General features: G+C 32.2%; 1 protein-coding gene across 2 annotated transcripts in view; it reads left to right on the top strand.

The window, feature by feature from the left end:
- Nucleotides 1-862: 862 nt before the first annotated feature.
- LOC135128994 (neurotrimin-like) overlaps nt 863-24,516 on the top strand; it is a 263,914-nt gene continuing 240,260 nt past the window's right edge. For both annotated transcript variants that reach the window (XM_064056078.1, XM_064056077.1), the window contains exon 1: nt 863-968. In XM_064056078.1, the coding sequence (XP_063912148.1) occupies nt 890-968 (79 nt within the window). In that variant the 5' untranslated portion in view covers nt 863-889. The remainder of the gene's footprint in view (nt 969-24,516) is intronic.

Below are 24,516 nucleotides of genomic sequence, written 5' to 3'. Positions count from 1 at the left end.
CTTGTGAAATTAATTTCATTTATTCTAGCAATATTATATCAATTTTTCAAAAATTGATCGCCTGTTCAGATGCAATGGTCAATAGCTGGGAATAATAATCGAGGACTGCCCGAAAAAGACATTCGGGAGATTCAGGTGTGGAATTGAGGAGGGTGAAAATAGATTCTGGATGGATGAAGATGATAGGGTGTGTAGGTTTGTAGAAAGAGTGCACAAAGTTGAAAAAGGGAGAGGAAAGTACAAAGAAAATTTTGAGTGAAAATGGTTTAGGTATAAGTTGGATGAAAGAGGTACGGAGGGCTAGGAGAAGAAAAATGAGGAGAAAAAAAAACTTTAATACGACATTATTCGGAAAAGGGTATTCAGAACATGAACACTTATATGAAAGTTAAACTGACGTCGTATGTGTTTATGCACCTTTAATAAGCAATTTGCCAAAACATTCTTAAAGCTCGACAAAGACGTCTGTGGTGGTCGGAAAAGCTCCGAATAAAAATTTTAACGCCTCGAAATCCGCACGCTTTTCTCTAAAAGCGCCCTGATTATACATCTCCACATTATTTCGTCCGGTCAGTTCCACCGGACCCACGCGTGCCACCTCATTTGCGTCAGATTCGAGGAGGACCGCAACAAATAGACGACGTGTTAATGAGCGTCCCTTCGGCCCTCCTTCGCGTCGTCGTCATAATTTGCCGGCACATGCTTGTTTGTTGTTGCTCCGCTTTTCCGTGACAAACAAGCATTTTAAAGTCGGGCCGACGATGCGAACAAGAAGTAAATGTCAGTTACGCAGGCGCTTCAATCATGCATCGTGGTCGCGGCGTCGTCGACGTCGTCGGCGTCGCACCAGTCGGTATGTGGCTTCAGCCTGCACCCGACGGCAGGTCCAATGGGTGAAAAACGCGCGCGCTTTCGGTCCATCGTGGTTCTGGCAACAGTGGTCGTCGCGGTGACTGCCGATTATCTAGGTGAGGATTAGGCTTAACGCGGCTGCACCCGTTTTATTGGAGGCGTTTTATGGCCGGCGTGCCATTATTTTAGTTTTATTATAGAAAATTCGAAAGTTGCGTGTGCAGTATTATGTAGCATAAAAGTGGGCGGATTGAGCACTGAACGAGATCTATAAAAATTCGGTCAAGGGTCGGATTTTATACTTTACATGGGCCTAAGCTGGAGGGCCATTGAATAAATAACTGGGTATTACTTCACCTTCTTAAGGTGCGATTATACGGGACGGGACCGGGCGAACTGCCCGAAACGCGATAATCGAGCGCACGGTCGTCCACTCCAAGTACGACATAAACATAATTAGAAAAAAAGTTATCAACCTTGTTGCTTATTTATCCTAATCATATTCTATCTCAGAAGCAGTAGTTTATTTTCTGTTCCTTGCCATGTATCTAAATACCTTGTCATAATTTATAAAATGTTAAAAAATATAAAAATAGGCCACTTAAAAGTAAAAACACACTAGGTATTTTTTTTATAGGACATTTGGTGGCAAACTCAAATCTTCAACTTATAATTTGACCAACCATATTCTGGTAATAAGATTGTCCCGGTTACTCAAATCACAGACCATATTTCCAATTTGGTTTCCCAAAAGAGTAGTCGAACTTTTTGATAGCAATGTCCGGTGTATTTTCGGATTTTTTTTCATTTTGCAGCAAAGCTAAAAACTCCTCCAATTTTATTAATTTCAACATGTAAAAATTTTTTGTATGTATTTTTTTCATTATTTGGAATTTACTAGAAGTTGTAGAAAAAATGCACAAGTCCGGAGGATATAAAATTTATGCTTAAAGCAGGTAACAAACGGGAAAAATGGTCTCTCAGCAACAATAACAAGCTTTTACTTCAAGTGTTTGTTTATATATTTATATATTATTATTCCCATCAAATCCCTATGACTCATTAAAAAAACCCACAAAACGCAGTTGTCGAGATTTTGTGGGCTCGAATTCCGATATCCTAAACTCGGCTTGGGGCTTGTTTGTGAACTAGATTGCATAGCCCGTCTCGGCTCTTTAGTAAGCACATGTTATAGGCTTGGCTCGGTCCGGTCCGAAGGTCCGATAATCTAGGCTCGGCTCGGATCTTATTCGTCAAGTGGATCTAAGCTGGCTCGTCCACCACACAGCTTATTGTATCAAAAATTAAACAATACAGCGGGTCATTTTTTAGGTCTTTTCAGTGACATATCTGGAACACAGTGACTGCAGTGAGGGAAATTTCTCAACTTCGATTATATTTTATGACTATAATTCAGATTTAGTAGGTTCGTGTATGCGTACAGAGTTCGGCCTGGTTGAGGCTCGTGAACAGCTCGGCCCGGCTCGAGCAAGACCCGTCCGCACTCAAGAGAGTCCGATTCGGTTCAGTTCAGCTTAATTAAACGGACGCTCAACCTGCTGGGTCAAGGGCAGAGCCGGTCCTGATATTATCGACTAACTTTTATATTTTACTATTATTATATAAGTTAACTTTGATATTTGTGAATTTTGCCGTCTCGTCATCGCCTGTCATAAACATCAATGATAAAATAAATGTCGTAAGCTTGTTCAGTGAGGTATCACTGTTTCAGAGGTGTCAGGCTTCTCCACCTCTTCTTTGCGAGCTTCCATAATCCCATAAACATTTAGCTAAACTAAAGTAGACACGACCAAAATTTCCTGGTTTGAAAGTTTTGACAATTTATATTATGTATATATTTATATTAATCTGATTCAGTGAGGAATCGAAAAAACTGACGAAATTTTAAATGTTGAGAGGAATTTAATAACATGTGTGTAATCTAGGAAAACGTTCTAACAGTTTCGATTTGATAAATGTGAAATTCGGTTTACAATTTGGTGTGAACGGCACGATTTAATTAACAAAGTTTTTCTCCCTCAAAATTTGATGACGTTATCTGCAATTTTGCTGAGTCAATTGAATTCAAACATCATAATATTTTTCCGATTTAAGCTAATATTTATATTTTCGCGATCCAAAAGTAATCAATCGCTTCTAAAAAATACATGGATTTAACAGGAACTAAAAATGAATAAAGTGAACGGTTTAAATAAATTTTTTCCTCGCTCAATGCAGTTTAAAGGGCTAATTTATTACTGAACAATAATAACTATAAATCTGCTTGTTTGAAATATTTAATTAATTCGATATTGTTATTGTAGAACTTTCCGCCCTGAAAAGATAACATCGAGCCTTTACTGTATTAAATTTAATTCCTGGTAACAATAACAAAACGCACATTGAAGAAATAAATTTGTAAATTTTTATTCCAAAGTCGAATCATAACACACCAATATTTTGCTCTGAAGCTGTCTGAAATTTTTTTTGTATGACGGCAGAAATAGCCCTTGCAGCAACTTTTCTTTGAAAATATATCGAAGAATAATATTATGATCGATTTCTGTTTTTGCTAGTGCTGTATAGTTTTTGTTCAGTCGTAAATTTAATTCGTGTTTGATCTCTCTTTTTTCTGAAAGTGGTGGCCTTTTAATCTTGCTTCTGGCTCTTGCTCTAATATTTTTTTATTGTTACAAGAATTATGCATGAAAAGTAGATATAGCGCCGTGGGTGTTTTATCGGATAAGCTTGTCCAGGTCCGCCAGCTATTCAAATTTTAAAATAAAGCGTTTATAATATAGTAGGTGCAGTTTACTTTTTAACTCTCAAACTGCAACAATAAAAAATCTAGTAAAAGCGTGAAAATTTGCAAGCTCGTTACTTCTTTTTATGCAGCGGCCGTTTTACGTCCTTAATTTGCATGTTAACTAGTCCCACCGGCATTCAGGAACAAGACTCCCTTATAAACAATCCCTAATAATTTTTTATCGCCGCTCTAACGAACGCATAAAAATAAAACACGAGGAATATGAAAATAAGACGCTTCGCTCAGTTATCGCGAAATCTAGAAAGTAGTGGCGGCAACCGCTCGTAAATCAGACTCGAAAACTTCCTTCAAAATTTAATTGTGCCGATAAATTTTCTATGGGATAATCCCGGCAGACCGGGTCGAATATGAAAATATTTAGAGCGGTACGTAAGAAAGGCGTATTTTTACCGGGATTAAACCCGAACGGAAGGTGTTTAATGGGAAAAGTCGGCAAGTTGGTCATTTGAAAGGGTTCGCTTTCGGCGAGCAATAATCTCGTTAATATCCGGTTATTTAGTGGAGCGCATTTATTAGTCATTGCGGTCGCGTCTGGGCGCGTGCTGCAAACTTCCCAAGAAGTGTGGAGAGATTTTAACAAGTTTAAACGGTCCAGCATGAAAGAAGATTAAATTTGCCCCATTAACCGCCTGAAAATTGACACCTGTCGTAAATTCACCTGAAAAGAAAACTCGAGTGTTATCTTGTTAACCCCAACAACCCCAAACGGTCCAATTAGGTGAGGGTAACGGAGCGGTAAAAGCAACGTGAGGGTTATGAATGGGAGCCACTTGTACCCAGGACCAATATCTTATAATAGTCCTGGATAAGGTGGCGGCCCGTTCGACGTTTTATGAATATTTAGTGTATTATCCTGCGGGGTGGTATCATTTTTTGGAGGAAATGGTCCTGCCGTTGTAGGTGCATCTCTGGGGTTATTACGAAGTAAAGCCGCGACTACACTCACCTATTGTCTGAAAAACGCTGGAACCGACGCATCCCTAAAAGTTTCTTTTGTGTGATGGGCTAACTAATTGCGGGGGAAAATTTATGGTGACATAGAATTATCTACCGGTTTAGCTCTAAAACGTGTTCTGGAGTAGCAGGAGCAGCGTATATGTCTGTCTCTATCGACAATATACGTTATAATACGTAAACCAGTTTGTCAAATTTAACACAAATGCTAACAATTGTAACTATGCTAAACTACAGAATTCTAGACCACGACATCTAGAAGATTGTCAAAACCATCGTTCAATTTGTATCCAATTGTTTTTTCTGCCACATAGTCGGTTAATGTCTTCATTATTAGTGTACTTAGGTCAATTCCTTCCACTTAGAAAACTCTAGACCCATCTTTTTTCCTTTTCATCCCAGTACAAAATACTTACCTTGTAGTTCTGCATTTACATTACTATCGTCTGTGAAGACCATAATTTTCTCCCCATATTTTGCGATTTTTACGACGCCATCATATATTATGTTACATGGGTCCTTATAAAGCATCTTGCGTTACCACACTATCAGTGTCATATTTTGTGCCTCCATCTACCGGCTTGTAGCTACCACGTCTGTAATTCTGACTCTATTCTGTTCCTTAATTAGCCTAAATAACGGTTTAAAACGCATAATGAAGTTTTATTCACTGCTGTCAATGTTAACGCACATATGTAGTATTCCATTGAGCTAACTTGTGCGTTTTGGATAATCTGCAACATTAATTCAAACACGTTATAATCCCCACGACACCGACAAATTTTCGCATATGGCCAACCCGTTTTCAAAATGGCGCTCTAAATTAACGATATTCTTAAGTTCATAAGTCTAAGTTGATACTTACAAAAACAAAATACTGATTCAGGTAGATAGATTAAAAAAAATGAAAAATTTGTCACAGATTGATTGTGAACAATTTAAAAGTTTTTTGTAACTTTCAAAATTATTTTGAATAGTGACAGTCCGATCGATTTTATATATCCAACAATAACACTGAATTAAAGTATGGTCAAATAATAAATTTGGTTACATTTTGGCCGAAAGAATTTTTAAATTTATTTTTGTTAAAAAAAAATGCCAAAGTTCCTCAAGGTTGTATCACATTCCCAAAGAAAACATTAGCTACTCTTAAGACTCTTCTTTCAAAAACAAAGCACCATGGACTAACTAGATTTCTTGAGAGTGTTTCAAAAAGCCAGGGGACCCCGAAAATTCTTTCACATTCTTAAGAAAATACAGAGTATCCACAAGTTCTTCCTCATTCTTTAAAAAAAAGACACCAGTAGCTTCTAGAATTTTATCACATTCTTAGAAAGAAAAAAAAAACACCGGGTCTCAAATTTCCTTCCTTTTTTCCAAAATCTGTTCGTTTTTTTTGACAAAAAAAAACAGGGGCCGCGAAGATTCGCCCACATTCTTACAAAAAATACAAATTGGTTATAGTTTTGGAAATTTCATTCTACCCTATAAAATTTTATTGACTATTATTATTATTATTATTAATTTGTCGGAAAATATTCAGCAGGTAGTTGTACTTATAAAATAATGCTCATTTTCGTTCGGATTTTTCTGCGTTCTAACATCTGGGGATTACCGGCACGCGACAACTTTAAGTTTAAATATCTCTTGCTATTGTACTACTGTCCGTCTCGTTATTGCCAATAAAATTTTATAGGGTACAATGAAGTTTCTAAAACTATACTTAGATTTTTTCACATTCCCAATCACTCTTGAGACTCTTCAAATTCTTTCAAAAGCAAAACGCCATGGGCTCCCTAGATTTATTCAGGATGTTTCGCAAAGGCGGGGACCCCCAAGAAAATTTCACATTCTTAAGAAAGTACAAAGGATCCATAAGTTCTTTCACATTCTTAAAAAAAACACGGTGTTCCTTCACTTTTATTCGTTTTTTCCAAAATCTTTTTGACTTTTTTATGAAAAAAAAAAAACAGGGGTCCTGAAGATTCTTTCACATTCTTAAAAATGTAGAAATGGTTTCTTTGATTTTTTTCACATTCCGAAATACTAGGGACTCTTCAGACTTTTTAAATTCTTTCAAAAATAAAACACCATGTGGTCCTTTGATTTTTTTTCAGAGTGTTTCAAAAAGACAAAAGACGCTCACAATTCTTTCATATTTTTAAAAATACATATACAAAGAATCCACAAATTCTTTCACTTTCTTTAAAAAAACACTTGTAGCTTCCACAATCCTTTAACATTCTTAAAAATAGACATTGGGTCCTTTAATTTCTTTCTTTTTTTCCAAGTAAATTTTTTTATGAAACAAAACAAAGACCACCAAAGTAGTTTCACATTCCTAAAAAAAAGACACTAGGGATTCTTGACACTCTTCAAATTCTTTCAAAATCAAAATATCATGGGCTCCCTAGATTTTCTTTCAGGGTGTTTCAAGAAAATGCGGGACCCTCAAGTTTTTTTCACATTTTTCAGAAGAAGACTCCAGGGATTTCCAAAATTCTATAATATTCTTAAATAAATACACCAGGTTTCTTAATTTTCCTTCGATTTTTCAAATATCTTTTCGATTTTTTCTAAAACAAACGAAATGCCCCCAATAATCTTTCACATTCTTAAAAAATACAAATGGTCCTTCAGGTTTTTTCACATTCCTAAAAAATTGTACTTGGAATTCTTGAGACTCTTCAAATTCTTTCAAAAACAAAATATCATTACCTTCCTTGATTTTTTCAGAATGTATTAAAAAGAGAAGAGATCCCAAGATTGTTCCACATTGTTCAGAAAATACAAAGAATCCACAAACTCTTTCACGTTCTTAAAAAAAAAGACTCGGGGCTTCCACAATCTTTAAAATTCTTAAAAATGGACACCGGGTCACTTAATTTCTTTACATTTTTTTCAAATCAAATTTTTTCAGAAACAAAACAAAGGCCATCAAGGTTCCTTCACATTCCTATTAAAAGGAAGTAGAAACTCTTGAGACTCTTCCAATTCTTCCAAAAACAAAACATCATAGGCTTCCTAGATTTTTCAGTGTGTTTCAAGAACATAACGGACCTTCTTTCACATTCTTAAAAAAAAGACTCCAGGGGTTTCCAGAATTCTATCTCGTTTAAAAAAAAAGACATTGGGTCCCTTAATTTTTCGTTCTTTTTTTCCAAGATATTTTCATTTTTTTCTGAAACAAAAGAAATGTCCCTAAGCTTCTTTCATATTCTCAAAAAAATACAAAAAGTTTCCTTGGTTTTCCCACATACTTAAAAAATGTACTTAGGATTGAGACTCCTCAAATCCTTTCAAAAAAGTGTGTGAAAAAGACAAGAGATCCCCAATATTCTTTCACATTCCGAAGTACTAGGGACTCTTCAGACACTTCAAATTCTTTCAAAAACAAAACACCATAGGTTCTCTAAATTTTTCAGAGTGTTTCAAAAAGACCAAGGACACCAAAGTTTCTTCCACGTTCTTAAAAATATACAGTGTCCGTAAATTTTTTTTCCAAGATTTTTGAAATTTTTTTCTCAAACAAAACAAAGACCCCGCGAATTATATATAAAGGATGAGTGCCACAATCGCCTTATGAAAGAGTTATACTATTTTTTCTACCGCAAAATTTAATTGAAATTTGCGTTTTTTTAAATATGGGGAATTTTGTCGTGGTTGGTGATGGGTTGGTCTGACAGGAACCGCGAAATATTTGAAGATCGAATTTTCACAACAACAACTGTAATTCGAATCAATTCGAGTTAAAATTGGTTAAAATGTCTTGTGAAGAAGTTAGTGAAGTCCTGACGCCTCCCGAAATACGGGAAATTTTAATTTGGCATTTGCCACTGACATTCACCTGACATTTCGTCATGGCTACCAATCTTAGTGATCTAAATTACACCAGATCTATTTCAGAACCCCTTTCCTCTATTAACGCACCGATATGACGTCATTTGGGTGCTTTAATAGCTCTATTAGAAGACCAGAAAAAAGATATTAGAGACTCTTGAGACTCTTCAAATTCTTTCAAAAACAAAACACCACGGATTCTCTAGATTTTCTCAGAGTGTTTCAAAAATAAAAAGGACCCCCAAAGCTCTTTCACGTTGTTAAAAATATACAAAGGATCCGTAAGTTCTTTCACATTATTTAAAAATAAAAAAACACCTGAGGCTTCCAGTGCCTTAATTTTTCTTCCTTTTTCCGGGATCTTTTACAATTTTTTCTGCCACAAAACAAAGACCCCAAGAATTTTTCACATTCTTAAAATGATTCTCAGGTTTCCAAAGAAACAATAGACTCTTGAGATTATTTAAATTCTTTCAAAAACAAAACACCATGGACCTCTGAGATTTTTTCAATGTTTCAAAAAGACAACAGACTTGAAGATTTTTACACATTCTTCAAAAGATACGAAGGGTCCACAAGTTCTTTCACTTTATTAAAAAAAGGCCCCAGGGTCTTCCCAAGATATTTTCACGTTCTTAAAAAAATACAAATAATCCTAGGTTTTTTAACATTTCAAATAAGGTATTAGGGACTCTTTAAATTCTTTCAAAAACAAAATACGATGGGCATCCAATATTTAGTCAGAGTGTTTCAGAAAAACAAGGGACCTCAAAGAGCTTTTCACATTCTTAAAAAAAAAAGATACCAGGGGCTTCCGGAATTCTATCACATTCTTAGAAAGAGACGACACTGATTCCTTTAATGTTCCTTTTGTTTTTTCCAAGATATTTTCGATTTTTTTCTTAACAATAGAAATGCCCTTAAGAATCCTTCATATTCTTAAAAAATACAAAAATTTCACATTCCTAAAAGAATTTCTTGGGATTGTTGATACTCTTTAAATTCTCTCAAAATCAAAATATCATGGGCTTCTTTTGGTTTTTCATAGTATTTCAAATAGGTAGGGGACCTCAAGGTTCTTTCATATTCTTATGAAAATACAAAGATCCACAAGTTCTTCCACAATCTTTAAAAAAGGTACAAGGGGCTTCCAAAATTCTATCGCTCTTAAAAAAATACAATGAGTCCCTTAATTTTTCTTTCATTTTCTAAGATATTTTGGAATTTTTTTCCAAAACACAACAAAGGCCCCTACGATTTTTTCACTTTCTTAAATAAAATACAAATGGTCAACTAAGTTTTTCACATTCCGAAAAAAAGGTACTAAAGACTCTGGAGACTCTTAATTCTTTCAAACTAAATACACAAGGGGCTTCCAGAATTATATCACATTCTTGACAAACAACGCTGAGTGCCTAATTTTTTCTTCCTTTTTTCTAAGATCTTTCCGACTTTTTTTAGAAACAAAACAAAGGCTCCGAAAGCACTTTTCAAGATTCTTTGAGATTTTTAGATAAAATACAAATAGACCCCTAAGATTTTTCACAATTCCAGAAAAAGGTACTAGGGACTCTTGAGCCTGTTCAAATTGTTTCAAAAGCAAAACACCAAGGGCTCCAGTGTTTCAAAGAGACAACGGATCTCTAAAATCCTTTAACATTCTAAAACAAAAATACAAAGTATCCACACTCTTAAAAGAAAGGTGCTGGGTCCCTTACTTTTTCGTCCCTTTTTCCAGGATCTTTTTGAATTGTTTCAACAACAAAACAAAGGCTCCTAGGATTCTTTCACTTTCTTAGAAAAATAACAAATGGTCAACTAGGTGTTTTCACATTCCGAAAAAAAGGTACTAAGTTACTAGGTACTCTTGAGACTATTAATTCTTTTAAAAACAAAATGCCGTGGGCTCCTTAGATTTTTTAAGACTATTTTAGAAAAACAAGGGTCTATCCGGATATTTTCATATTGTTAAAAATATACAAAGAATCACAATTGAGGTGGGGTGGGTGGAAGGGTTTTATATTTTGCCGTTTTTTCTTAATATACATAGTATTCTTTGAACGATACGATACTCAAAAACATGTTATTAATTCCTTGTAAAGAAATAACTATTTTGTAGTTAAGCACTGCTCCCTTGGTTCATGGCGAATAGAAAAAGATCATCACAATTGAGATAGGGCGGGTGGGCGGGCCTACATTTTGTCTTTTTGTTTCAATATGCGTGGACTTCTTTTCACAACATGAAACTTGCAACGTGTTTAAAAGTGGAAAATTTGTATAAGGAAATGTCGATTTTGCAATTAGCCTCCGCCCATAATTGCAAAATCTATATTTCCTTGCAAAAATGTACCATTTTAACTATGTTTTAAGTTTCTTGTTGTGAAAATATGGCTATGTATATTAAGAAAAACAGGCAAAATATAAGCCCCACCCACCCACCCGATCTCAATTGTAATGATTTTTGTTATTTGTCGTTAGCCAAGAGGGCGGAGTTTAATTACAAAATCCTTACTTCTCTACGAGGAATTAAAAAGATGTTTTTGAATATCTTGTTGTTCAAAGAATACTATATATCTATATTAAGAAGAAAATAAAGCCAAATATTAGGCCCTACCCATATCCGCCCCGATGTTAATCCTCACTTTTGATGAATTTTTCATTCGTTGTCAGATTGAGGGGCGGGGCTCAATTGCAAAATCCATAATTGTCTACAAAATGTACCATTTTAAACATGTTTTAAGTTTCTTGTTTTGAAAAGACGACTAGGTATATTAAGAAAAAGCAAAAATTACACAAGGGGCTTCCAGGATTATATCACATTCACGCTGGGTCCCTAATTTTCTCTTCCGTTATTCCAAGTTTGTTTTTTTTTTTAGAAACAAAACAAAGGCCCCGAAAGCATTTCTCAAGATTCTTTGAGATTCTTAGAAGAAATACAAGTAGTCCCCTAGGATTTATCATAATCTTAGAAAAAGGTACTAGTGACTCTTGAGACTTTTCAAATTCTTTAGAAAACAAAACACCATGGGCTTCATAGATTTTTTCAGAGTGTTGGAGAAGTTTCCCAAATACATCTAAAACACGTCTAGCTGAAAAAGGAATTAGTTTTCTGTAGTTGTTTATTTTTCTTGTTACTTCCCGAGCGTAAACTAGGCGTCTGTAGAATAGAAAAAAATGGGTTCCCCGTTTTTGTCTATCTAGCGTCAGTTTGTTTGTCGCCTCTTTATGTCGTCTGCCTGTCTGTCGTTTGTGTCGACACTTATTAAATCGATAAGTTCCCAAACTACTGAACCGATTGCTGTCAAATTTTATATGTATTTCAGTAATATCTTCTACATGGTAAAACGCAAAACAAAATTTGTATAATCATGCTCATAAATAAATTGATGACATAACGTCAAAATTTTGCGTACTAAATAATATTTAAATTTTATAAAATTTAATACAATGTACACGAACGTCGTACTTCTAATATTTATCTGAACTTACTACTTTTAACAGTAAATACGCCTTGAGATTCAGTTCAGTAGGATTTGTGCTTCAAAAGCGGGAAAATATAATTGATTGTTGAAAATTTCTTAGAATACTTTTGACTAAATCATTCAAATACCCAAGTGAGATGATCAAAGCATTAAAAATTTCTACCTTATGCTCTTTTGCTACTTACGCAGTGCTATTATTACAATTTGATGGAGATTGTTTCTTAAAAAGGGTTTCCGGACCGGAGTTAAATATTTGCAGAAAATATATCCAATTTAGTAATTACACAGTCAATAAGTACGAATGTTTCAATATATTTTAATTATTAATGATAGAAAAAAGTCAAATCCCAAAGTTACACGATTCTTTGAGCAGCCCATACTAAAACTATTTAGGGCTATACAGGGTGTTTTATGTGAATTAAAAAATAAAGCCTATACTTTTTTACCTATCTATAAAATATCCAGTTTGGATTGTTCTAGAACTTGGATTAAGTCGGACAAGCAGTTAACTAATAAACCTAGATAAAAAGCGTATGCTCAGAACGTTACTAAAATTTTATAACGTGATTATAAAACTAAAAACTCAATACATACATATAAAAATATGCAACTTTAGTCTCTATCACTCTTAAGAGAAGATTTCGACTGTGACACATTTAATAACATTGTACGTTAATCTAACAATATATCATATATAAGGAGCGTTTTTTCTTTGTGCCTAACTGTCGAACGAAGGATCAATTTATTTTCGATAGTGAAATATTTCTGTTAAAAATGTCCTAAATTTCGTGAAAAGTTTACTGAGTTTAAATCCGATCGGATTATTTTTAAGCCCTTTACCTCGCAACAGTTCTAACGGTAGGTTTGAAGGTTTCCTCAAGGAGAGCTCAAATTCTTTATATTACATTTTCTATTTCTGCGAAGGGTTTACGGGATAAAAACGAAATACTTGTTAAAACTGAAAACACCCTGTTTAAGTATCAATTTACCCAAAAAAAATTTGAAAGCATGGAGTGTTTTGTTTAAAAGGCATCTCCGAAATAAAACACTCTTGTGTGGATAAAAATGATTTTTAGATCTAATCTTTCCTTTTACATTATTATCACATCTATCACGAGAGTGCGACATTAATCACGCTTCCTACTACCCTCACCCAAAAAACAATTTTATTAAAAAAATGTACGAACTAGTCAGATAAAGTGTCATTAACTCATTACACTGTAGCTCATTTGTTACGTCTACAACTCGTGCCTGGCCATTTGCCAAATTTACCGCAAGATTAAGAGAAATGACGCCGGAATTAACAATTTTTTAAATTAGGAGACTAATTCAAACATTGTGAATAATTAGTCGTATTTGTCTGGATAAACTATGACAGTACTGACCTTCGCAAATTCGTTCTTCCTGATCCTTCTCGTATTCTGAGAGTCCGCGTTTGTGGTTATGAATATTTTACGTCGTCAGCACCCCGAGCCGCCTTTTTCCGTTCAATGTCTCTATCGCACCGAATCCTCACAAAATACAGAAGACAATTTTACCGGATATTGTAAAATTAAGAGACGGTAAAGCGAAATTTTGGTGTGAAAAATCAGCGAAATTTAATATTCGAAGGGTGGCTTCCCTCTTCCTTTTGGAATCGTATTTCTTGCTTTAGATGTAGCTAGATTAAAATAATTAAAATCAAATGTAACAGTAAAAAGGGCGAAGCACGCCTTGTCGTATAATAACCGGTAGATTCATATTTATATTATTAGATTTGGGCAACCAGGAAACCATAAAGTTTATTAAATTTTTTATATTATTCGTACGTCTAAGTAACTGGCATCTTTTCCTCATTTCCCAAACGGTTTCTTATTAGAATGGATACTGTTATTACGGTGTTCGCCTAAATGGGCGACTGTGTCTTTTATTAGACCGTTTTTAGTCTTTTTTATCAGGTGTTGGTACGACTGTGTTGCACTATTTCCAGACAAAACAACGACACTGCAAACTTTGTAACTGAAATTATTTCATTAAAAATTCTAAACGACAGCGTCTGATGCTCCAAACAATGTTTTAATTTTTTCGTCGACAAGTTGAAATACAAAGGAAAAATCACTGTGATAACTTAAGCCAAGAACGTCTTGAAGCTGCAAAGTTTTCGCGAGCTCTGCAGAAGGTAAGGAAATTAAGGGGAAAACTTAAAATATAATGACTTAATAAGATAGGTAATGGCTCGAAAAATTGTTGAAAGTTATAACTTTGTGTCGCAGATGACGACAATTCAACTCTACGATGTGTTAACGAAAAACGTAAGGGAGACGGAGAAATGAGCGATTCTCTGGCTTTATGATATTAAAAAAAAATGGTCGAAGGTTATTTCGGCAGAACTTCCGCTGTCTGTGACGTATAGTCTAACAAATTCCGCTTCTTTGAAAATTTATAAAAATCTTTTACGATTTTTGTTTTCTCATGACCTCTGTAAAGTTTTTAAAGTTAAAGGAATTTTTCGATTTGGGTTTCTCAAGTTTCCAATAATTTTCCAATTTTTCGTTACAGATTTTGTTTTTTTTTTAATTTTTTCAATTTTGGAATTTTTCATTGATAACACTGGTCAACAGCTAAACTCTAACTTTTATTATAGCAGCCAATTATTATTTAATTAACAATTTTAAATGATATTATAAACGGCTAAACCCAAACTTAGCTCTCATTTAAACGTAATCTTCAATATTATCCTTTGAAAAATACAAAAATCGTACTATTAAGTAATAGGAAACTTTCTATAAGGTGTATTTTTTTGTGATCAAATTGCTACAAACTTCTTGGGAAACAATAAGAAAACTACGTTTAGTAAGTAGAAAACATGTTATCATCATATAAAAAATTTAAAATTAACATATTCTTAAAAGTGCATTTTATGTATTCGCATCTTGATTTTTTCCCCAAAAATTATGACGACGTGAGTGTCGGACATAGAGAACGCTTCCATCTGGGCATTTTGTGGATACAAAAACGTTACCAAGATCGATGGAACACCTAACACCGCAGAATACTGCGGGACCATCAAGCGAGAGATCTCTAATGAAATCCATAGGAGGCAAGCGAAAAAACGTCGGTCTTAGCTGTTTCTTTTGTTTTTTTCGTTTTTTAAACTACAATCGTTGTTTTTTTCTTAATTATGGTTGTTCTTTTGTTAATACATCACTTTTTGCCGTTAAAGATACAAAAATTAAATTGTTTTACCTGCTTTTTTGTTTTTAACATCAAATATGCATTTTTATTTTTAATTGAGCTAAGTTGTAAGGTTTATGCCCTTTGTTACAAACACAGAGACAAATTAAACGAAAACATTACAATTATGTCAAAGTTAGAGAGAAAAAATTGAATTTTGTTGACCAGTGTAATTTTTTATTTTTCAATTTAAAATTTTTATTTTGGTTTTTTGAATTCTCCAGTTTGAATTTTTTCAATTTTTCGGTTATTGTTTATTCAATTCCTCGAGGTTTCAATTTTTTAATTCTTCAGTTTTTTATGCATTAAAATTTGCGATTTGCATTTTTTCGTTTCAGTTTTTTATTTTCTTAATTTTTCCGTTTTTCAGGGTTCCAATTTTTTATTTTTTCGGTTTTAAAGTTTTGCAAGTTTTCCATTTTTTAATTCGAAAGTTTGAAAAACTGCTAGATGAAAAATCGAAAAACTGAAAAAACGAAAAATTGAAGCAAAATACTAGCTTTCATTTTTCAGTTTTTCGATTTTCCATCTTCTAGTTTTTCCACTTTTCGAACTAAAAAATGGAAAATTTGCAAAACTTTAAAATTGAAAAAATAAAAATTTTTGCTTCTTGAAATTTCAATTCATTCTTCAATTTTTCTCTTTGCAATGTTTTATTTTGGTTGTTTATTTTCTTTATTTTTTTCAATTTTTCAATATTCCAATTTCATAATTTTTTGTTTTTTAATTTTAATTATTTCTTTTTGGTTTCTGGTTTCTTCAATTCTTAGATTATTCAGTTTTTGAATTCTTCAGTTTTTCATGCATTGAAATTTTCGATTTGCAATTTTTCGTTTCGGTTTATTATTTTCTTCATTTTTATAATTTTTCCATTTTTCAGTGTTCCGATTTTTTATTTTTTGTTTTTTTCAGTTTTCGATATGCAATTTACAATTTTTCATTTCTTTTTGTTTTTGAATTTTACAATATGCAATTTTTCGAATTTTTATTTTTAAATTGTTCAGTTTTTCATTTTCCAACTTTTGAATGCTTCAAATTTTAGATTTTGCACGTTTGTTCAACTTTTAATTTTTCAGTTAGTATTCGATTTTTTAATTTCTCATTTCTTCAATTTTCTGATTTACGATTTATAACTTTTTATTTTATTCAATTTTTCGGTGTTTCAATTTCTCAAATTTCCTTTTTTTCAATTTTACGATTTCAGAATTTTTCAATTTTCCGATTTTAATTTTTCCATTTTTTATTTTTCAATTTTACAGTTTTTTGAGTTGTCCAATTTTTTGGTTTCACGTTTTTCGTCTTTTCAATAGTTCGATTCTCTAATTTTTTCGATTTTAAGTTTCTCCTTTTTGGTGTTCTGCTTCAATTTTTCGTTTCTTCAGTTTTTCGACGTTTCAAGCTTTGAGTTTTTCAAGTTTTCGAATTAAAAAATGGAAAACTTGCAGAACTTTAAAATCGAAAAATTAAAAATTTGGGTTTCTTGAAATTTCAATTATTAATTCTACAATTTTTCTCTTTGCCATGTTTGGTTTTGGTTATTTTCTTTACTTTTTCAATTTTTCAGTATTTAAATTTTATAATTTGTTTTTTAATTTTAATTATTTCTTTTTGGTTTTTGGTTTCTTCAATTCTTAGATTTTTCAAAATTTTTAACCACAATTCCTGAAGTTATCAATTTTAAATTTTTTTTTTATTTTTTGATTCATGAATTTTTATATGTAAAAATTCTCGATTTGCAGTTTTCCGTTTCGGGTTTTTACATTTTTTATTTTAACGATTTTTCGATTTTTAACTATTCCGATTTTATAATTTTTTGTTTTCTTACAATTTGCAAATTTTCGCGTTTTCATTTTTAAATTTTCCTGTTTCAATTTCTCATATCTTCAATTTATCGATTTGTCAATTTTTCATTTCTTCGATTTTTCGATTAGAATTATTTCACTTTTTCCTTGTTTTTTTCGTCAATTTTTAAATTTTGCAGTTTTTCCATCCACATTTCCTCCAGTTTTCAAATGTTTTTAGATCTTTCAATTTTTCATGTCTTAAAATTTTCGATTTGTAGTTTTTCATTTCGGTTTTTGATTTTTTTCATTTTTGGAATTTTTTGATTATTCGATGATCCGATTTTATAATTTTCCGTTTTATCAATTTTTCGATTTGTAATTTTCAATTTTTCCTTGTTTTTGTTTCTTCAGTTTTACAATATACAACTCTTGAAGTTTTCATTTTTAAAATTTTCAGCCCTCCAAGTTTACAAATTTTGGATGCGTCAGATTTTAGATTTTGCAATTTTTCGATTTGTAATTTAGCGAATTTTCAATTTTCCGAGTTTTCCAGTTTTCGTTTCTCCAATTTATCGATTTACATTTTCTTTTTTTTATTGTCAATATTTTTGCGAATTTTTGCAGTTTTCAATTTTCTGATTTTATACAGTTTCTTTTTGAATGTGAATCTTTTGAATTTTTGGATTTTTCAATTATTAGATTTTTCAACTTTTAGATATTTTAATTCTTCGCATTTTCAAGTTTTGAATTGTAATTTTTCTGGTTTTCTATTTTAAATATGTAATAATATTAATAATAATTTTTAAATTTCTGCACTTTTTCAATTGTTGTACCATTTTAGAATTTTTAGATTTTTCTATTCTAATTTTTCAATTTTTAATTTTCCAATTTCTCTATATTTAATTTTTCAGTTTTTCTATCTTTCAGTGTCACAGTTTTTCGATTTTACAATTTTGACGATTCTATAAATTTTGGTTTTTACAACTTTTCTTTCTAATTTTCCGATTCGTTAAATTTTTTGAATTTTATGTTTCTTGTTTTTAGTTTTTCTGTTTCAATTTTTCGATTTTCGATATTTCGATTTTACAATTTATCGTTTTTCAGTTTTTCGATTTTTCAATTTTCCCCGGTTTCTCAGTTTTTCGATTTTTTCAGTTTTCGATTTTTCAACTTTTCGTATCAAAAAAAAAATGGAAAATTGCAAAATTGTAAAATTGAAAAATAAAAAATGAAAAAACGAAAGCATTAAACGAAAACTTTGAAAAATCTAAAAACCGGAGTTGAAGAGCCTGGAAATTGAAGAACCGAAAAAGTGCAAATTTGAAAAAACGAAATACTGTAAAATCGAAATATTGAGAAAGTTAAAAATTAGACAATCGATGAATTGAGAAATCAAAGATTGAAAATATGAAAAATTGAAAAAACCATAAATTATAAAAGCTAAAAGAACAGTGTAAAACTTAAGGAAATGAAAGACCAAAAACTGTAAAATCTAGAAAATGACAATTAAAAAAGAATGAAAATCGAAAAATAAAAATCAAGAATTTGAATTTGAGGAAAGAAAATTTTGAAAAAGCGAAATATTAAAAAATGAAAAACTGGAAAATTGAAAAAATGGAAGATTGTATAATATCGAAAAATTGCAAATCGAAAAATTGAACAACCGTAAATTGAAAACACGAAAAATTAAAAATTGAGAAACCAAAAATTCGAAAAATGAATAATTGATTTTTTTTTAAATAACTAAAATGGAAAAATTAAAAACTATGAAATAAAAAAATGGTAAAATCGAACTAAAAAATAAATGAAAAACTGTGATATAAAAATTTGTTAAATCGAAAAATTGAAATAAAACAATTGTAAAATTGAGAATCTGAAGAAACATCAAGAACTTGAAAACTTGAAGAAACGAAAAATGAAAAATCAAAAAATTAAAAATTGAGACACAAAAGTAAAAACAAGAAATTGCAAAATTGAAAAATTGCGTATCGAAACACTGAAAAAACGAAAACTTTAAAAATGTGAGAAATTGAAAAATTTATAAAATTAAGGTTGAAAAAACGAAAAGTTATCAAAAACTTCTAAAATCTAAGAAAAAGAAAAAACGAAAAATTGGTGCAAGGTAAACGAATCCAGATTTTTCACAAAATTATATGACTGCAGTGAGTTTAGTTAGGAATAAATAAAGAAATTTCTGACTTAATAAAAATAAAATTAGCCACATTTTGGTTAGCGTTTTACCATCTACATGATATTTCTAATACACATACAAAATTTGACAACAATCGATCCAGTAGTTTCGGAGATCATCTGTCTAATAAAAATTCGGACAGACCGCAGGCAGACAGAGACAAACGGAAACGGGAGACGTATTTCTTCGTAGAAAACATAAAAGTAGGGAGTCGGTCGATGGACTCGATTACAATACTTCTTTACCCTTGGGAAGTTAAAATATTGTCATATATGATCAAACAAAATTTCAACTACTCTGAACTCACGTTTCACATATGATTAAATTAACTCTTAACTTGACGCTAATGATGGGTTTTGACATATGGTAAACATAATTATCCTGATATATCTTTTAGTTCTATTTATAAAAGTTATTCCTACCCAGCTCGTTCTGATTATTACTTTTTAAATTTTTAACCCCGCCGTACAGCCCGCTCCGACCGCCGGAAATGAATTTATCCTCTATGCAGACAATCAGAAAAAGTTGCAGATAATATTCCCGCCGTAGCTGCTCCCTCCGCGAGAAAATTAAATTTTGCAATTTACTATGGTCTTCAATTCTTTTTCGTTCTGGGACCTATTTTATTCTCGTTTTAATTTCAATTACAGCTTTTATTCCTTTTGTACTTTGGTGGATTTTATGCATCGAATACCTCTTACTCAGTGCATGTGGTAATTTTAATAGCTTCCGTAGCGTGAAACGTAATGTTCGTTTACTTAATGACTTTCCTTTTTATTGACCCTTAATAAACCCTCGATGCTGAATTTTTGCTCGGCTCAAGTCCCCCGTGATTCGCGCCATCGAATTTAACTGCGAATTAAGCGGCGATTCGTTCGTGCTCGGCAAATAAAACAACATATTGACCAGATAAACGCCCATACGTGCTCAAAAATACCGTAGGTTGGGAAAAACAAGACTTGAGGAACTTTATTTTGCTGGAGTTCACCTACTGGATTTCAGTGGGGATTGCGCTAAGGACGGCTTGACCGACGCTGTCCTATTGAAATTTTTCTGGTTTTGTTGTTCCAAGAAGCAGACTTTTGTCGCATAAATCTCCCTATTCTGAGTATTCGAATGGAAACTGTTTGAAATTTGTTTGTAAAATGTTCACACGTTCAAATATTGGCGTAATTTTTATTGAAGATACAATTTTGTATTTTACTAAAATCTGCAGGCTTCAGTGAAATAATGTAGATCTTGACTATAAAACAATAAAAATGTAAAAACACACATTTCAGAAAGACAGTAGGACAAACATTAGTAAACTTAGCCGAGTGCAACAAGTTGAACTCACTAGGTTAAAGTTGGCACGTTGTCCAGAGATACAGAAACTACACATTAGTTTTACCTTAATGAAGTTTGTTATCTTGGTCAAATCAATACCTTAGTGCCAGGAAACCCAGTTTTTTCATTAATTTAAATTTAACCCTAAAGGTACCCGAACGAATGCAATACGCACGATTTTTAAACTAAAAAATGTGCTGAGAGTCTTCTTTTACATACATATTGTCCCAGTCATATCCGATCTGGGGTACAAATTTTGTTTAATTAGTAATTAGGTGCATAGCTCCTTCTGACTACACTAAAACTTTGTTCGTTACCTCAGTGCCCATATTATTATTACCGATAAGCTACTAACTTTCTAGATTTTAGAGTTTTTTCATTTCCGTTTCTGCTACCTGAGAGACTCTGCTAATGGCGTCCATTGTTGAACGACTCCTCCTGAATCCGTACTGATTAATTATTATCAGTCTTGAGATTTCCAGTGCTTGTTAAAGAACTTAGAGGAATCCTGGAGTCCCTCGATGTCTTATTTTTGAAAGTTAATAAAAATGCACATAGATGATGGGCAACCGACGACGGATAGACAGACGGAAACGAGGGGCCTAATCTTTGCTGGCCTAGGGGTCATGAAACGTCGAGAACGGCTTTGAAAGAATTTTGAGGTCCTTAACGTTTTACTTAGGAATTTATAGGAATCTTGATCCCTCCAGTATTTTCTTTAGGAAAACATTAAAAGAATCCTGGGGGCTTATAAAATATTGTTCTGGAAAGGATTTTGAGAATGTTTACTCTTATGTTGTACAAAGAATTTGAAAGAATCTTGGGGTTTCTAGTTTCGTTTCTTAAACAATCCAAAAAGAAAATTTGTATCCCTGGTATAAAAAACAATTGGAAAAAATCTCACGACTCTCTGGTACTTCGTTTTGGAACATATTTAGAATAATATTGGGGATCTTTGGTGTGTTAGTTCTGAAAAAATGTGAAAGATTTTTGTGATCCCTAGAGTCGCTTGTTAAGAATTTAAAAGAATATTGGAACCCCCGGTCCTTTGATGCTGAAAAAAAAAGAAAGAATCCCTGGTGTTTTACTGCTAAAAAAAGTGTAAAAGTGTTGGGGGTCGTAGTGTCTTTTTAAGAATTTAAAAGAATGTTGGAGTCCCAGGTGTTTCGTTTTGAAACTAATTTGAAAGGAGAAGAATTTTTGGGGATGTCTAGAATTTTGTGCTGGAAAGAATTTGAAGAAATTTTGGAATTCGTAATGCATTGCTTTAAAGAACTTAAAAGAATGTTGGGATCGTTGACGTTTTGTTTTTGAAATAATTTGAAATAATTTTGGAACTTTCTGGTATTTTGTTTTGGAACAAATTTGATACAATCTTCGGAGCCTCTGGTTTAGTGCGAAATAAATTGAAAAAGCCTTGGGATCTTTGACGTTTTTCTTAAGAAATTAGCTTGCCTCCCCTTGTTTCATATTTGAAGAGTTTGATGGCCTATGGTGTGAAAGAATCTCGGGAACCCTAAAGTAATTTTCAAGAATTTAAAGGAATTTTTGGGGATTTGGGAACTTCTGGTACGTTGTTCTGGAACGAATTTGAAAGATTTTTGTCAACCTCTAGTGTTTTTATTCTTAAAATATATGAAAGAATTTTGAGGTTCTTCGTGTTTTTTTTTACGAATTTAGAGGAATCTTGTGGTGTGAAGAAGATTTAAAGGATCTATCGTATTTTTTACTGAAAGATTTTTGGGAACTTCTAGTATTTTGTGCTGGGAAGAATCTTGAGGTTTTTAGTGTCTTTCTTAAATTACTTAAAGGAATGTTGTGATCATTGGTGTTTTATTTTTGAAATAATTTGAAATAATTTTAGGACACTCTGACTGTTTGTTTTGGAACCAATTTGAAAGAATCTTGGGATCCTTGGTGTGTTTCTTAAGAAATGAGAATAATCTTGCCCTCCCTTTTTTGTTTCATACTTGAAGAGAGAATAAATAGAATATCAAGAAGTAGTTTATTAAAATTTTATTTTGGAGATTAAAGATGAGTTTATATTCAGAACCTTATGGTGTTGTGTTCTTGAACGAATTCGAAAGAATATTTAGGACCCCTACTGTTTTGATTTTGTTGTATTTTTTTGTTGAAAGATTTTTAGGAACTTCTAGTATTTTGTACTGGAAAGATTTTGAAAGAATCTAGTGCCTTTTCTTAAAGAACTTAAAAGAATCTTGGGATTCTTGGTGTTTTGGTTTTGAAATAATTTAAAATAATTTTGGAACTTCCTGGAATTTTGTTTTGAACTAAATTTAAAAGAATCTTGGGGATTGTTGATGTTTTATTTCTGAAAAAAGTTGAAAAACTCGTGGCATCCTTAGTTTATTTCTTAAGAAATTATCTTGTCTCCCCTCTTATTTCATATTTGAAGAGTTTAAAAGAAGTTCGAAGACCTATGGTGTTTTTGCGGACTTGGGAACTTCTGGTTTATTGTTCTGGAACGAATTTTAAAAATTGTTTTCATTCTGAAAAAATTTTAAAGAATCTTGAGGTTCCTGTGTTTTTTAAAGAATTTAGAGGAATCTCGTGGGGCCCTAGTATTTCCTTTTGAAAAAGATTAAAAGAACCTATGGTATCTTTTGTTAAAAATTTTTTGGGAACTTCAAATATATTGCGCTGGAAAGAATTTGAAAGAATCTTGGGGTCCCGAGTACTTTTTCTTAAAGAATGTTGGCAATCTCAGGGTTTTGTTTTTGAAATAATTTGAAATAGTTTTGGGACTTTCCTGTATTTTTTTTTTTGAAGAAATATGAAAGAGTCTTGGGAACCCTAATGCTATTTTTAAGAATTTGAAGGAATTTTGTGGCTTGGAAACTTCTGGCATGTTGTTCTGGAACGAATTTGAAAGAATCTTGAGAATTTAGATGAATCTTCTGGGGTCCAAGTGTTTGCCTTCAAAAAGATTTAAAGAATCTATGGTATTTTTTACTGAAAGATTTTTGGGAAATTCTAGTATTTTGTACCGGAAAGAATATGAAAGAAAAAAATTGAAATACTGTTGGGATCCTTGGTGTTTTTCTTAAAAAATGAGAAGAATCTTGTCCTCATTCCCTTATTTTATATTTGAAGAGAGAATAAATAGAATTTCAAGAAGTGAATTATAAAAATTTTAATTTTGAAGATTAAAGATGAGTTTATATTAAGAAACTTATGGTGTTCTGTTCTCGAAGGAATTTGAAAGAATATTTGGAACCCTTATTGTTTTCATTTTCATTCCCTAGTATCTTTTTATTTAGAAGAATCTTAGGGGCCTCTTGGTTATAAGAATTTCACAGAATCTTGGGGACCTTGGATATTTCTGGAATTTTTTACCGGAACGAATTTAAAATATTCTTGGGAACAACTATTGTATTCATTTTGAAAAAAAACTTAAAGAATCTTGATGTCTCTTATTGTTTTTTTAAGAATTTAGAGGGATCTAGTGTTTTTTTTTTGAAAAATATTAAAAGAACCTATGGTATTTTTTCTCGAAAGGTTGTTGGGAACTACTCCTAGTATTTTGTGCTAATTTGAAATAATTTTGAAACTTTTGTTTTGGAACAAATTTCAAACAATCTTGGAGGTCTCTTGATGTTTTAATTCTGAAAAAAATTTGAAAAATCCTTGGGGTCCGTGGTGTTTTTCTAATGAAATTGGAAGAATGTTGCCCCTTCCCTTGTTTCGTTTTGAAAAAAAATAAAAGTATCTTGGAAACCCTGGCGTTATTTTTAAGAATTTAAGGGAATCTTGGAGTCTTCTGGAATTTTGTTCCGGAGTGAATTTGAAAGATTCTTAGGACCCCTATTGTTTTCATTCTGAAACAGTTTGAAAAATCTTCGGGGCCCCTACTGTTTTTAGGATTTCAAAGGAATGTAGTATATTATGTTGGAAAAGATTAAAACAACCTATATTTTGTTGAAATAGTTTTGGGAACTTCTGGTACTTTACACTGGAAAGAATTCGAAAGAATCTTGGGGTTCCTAGTACCTTTTCTTAAATAACTTAGAAGAGTGTTGGAACACC

This window comes from Zophobas morio, unplaced genomic scaffold, assembly GCF_036711695.1.
Source record: "Zophobas morio isolate AGI-343-1 ecotype UQ-CSIRO unplaced genomic scaffold, CSIRO_AGI_Zmor_V1 ptg000014l, whole genome shotgun sequence".
NCBI classification, from domain to species: domain Eukaryota; kingdom Metazoa; phylum Arthropoda; class Insecta; order Coleoptera; family Tenebrionidae; genus Zophobas; species Zophobas morio.
Note: the sequence above shows the minus strand (reverse complement) of the source record. Positions and strands in the feature narration are given on the sequence as shown.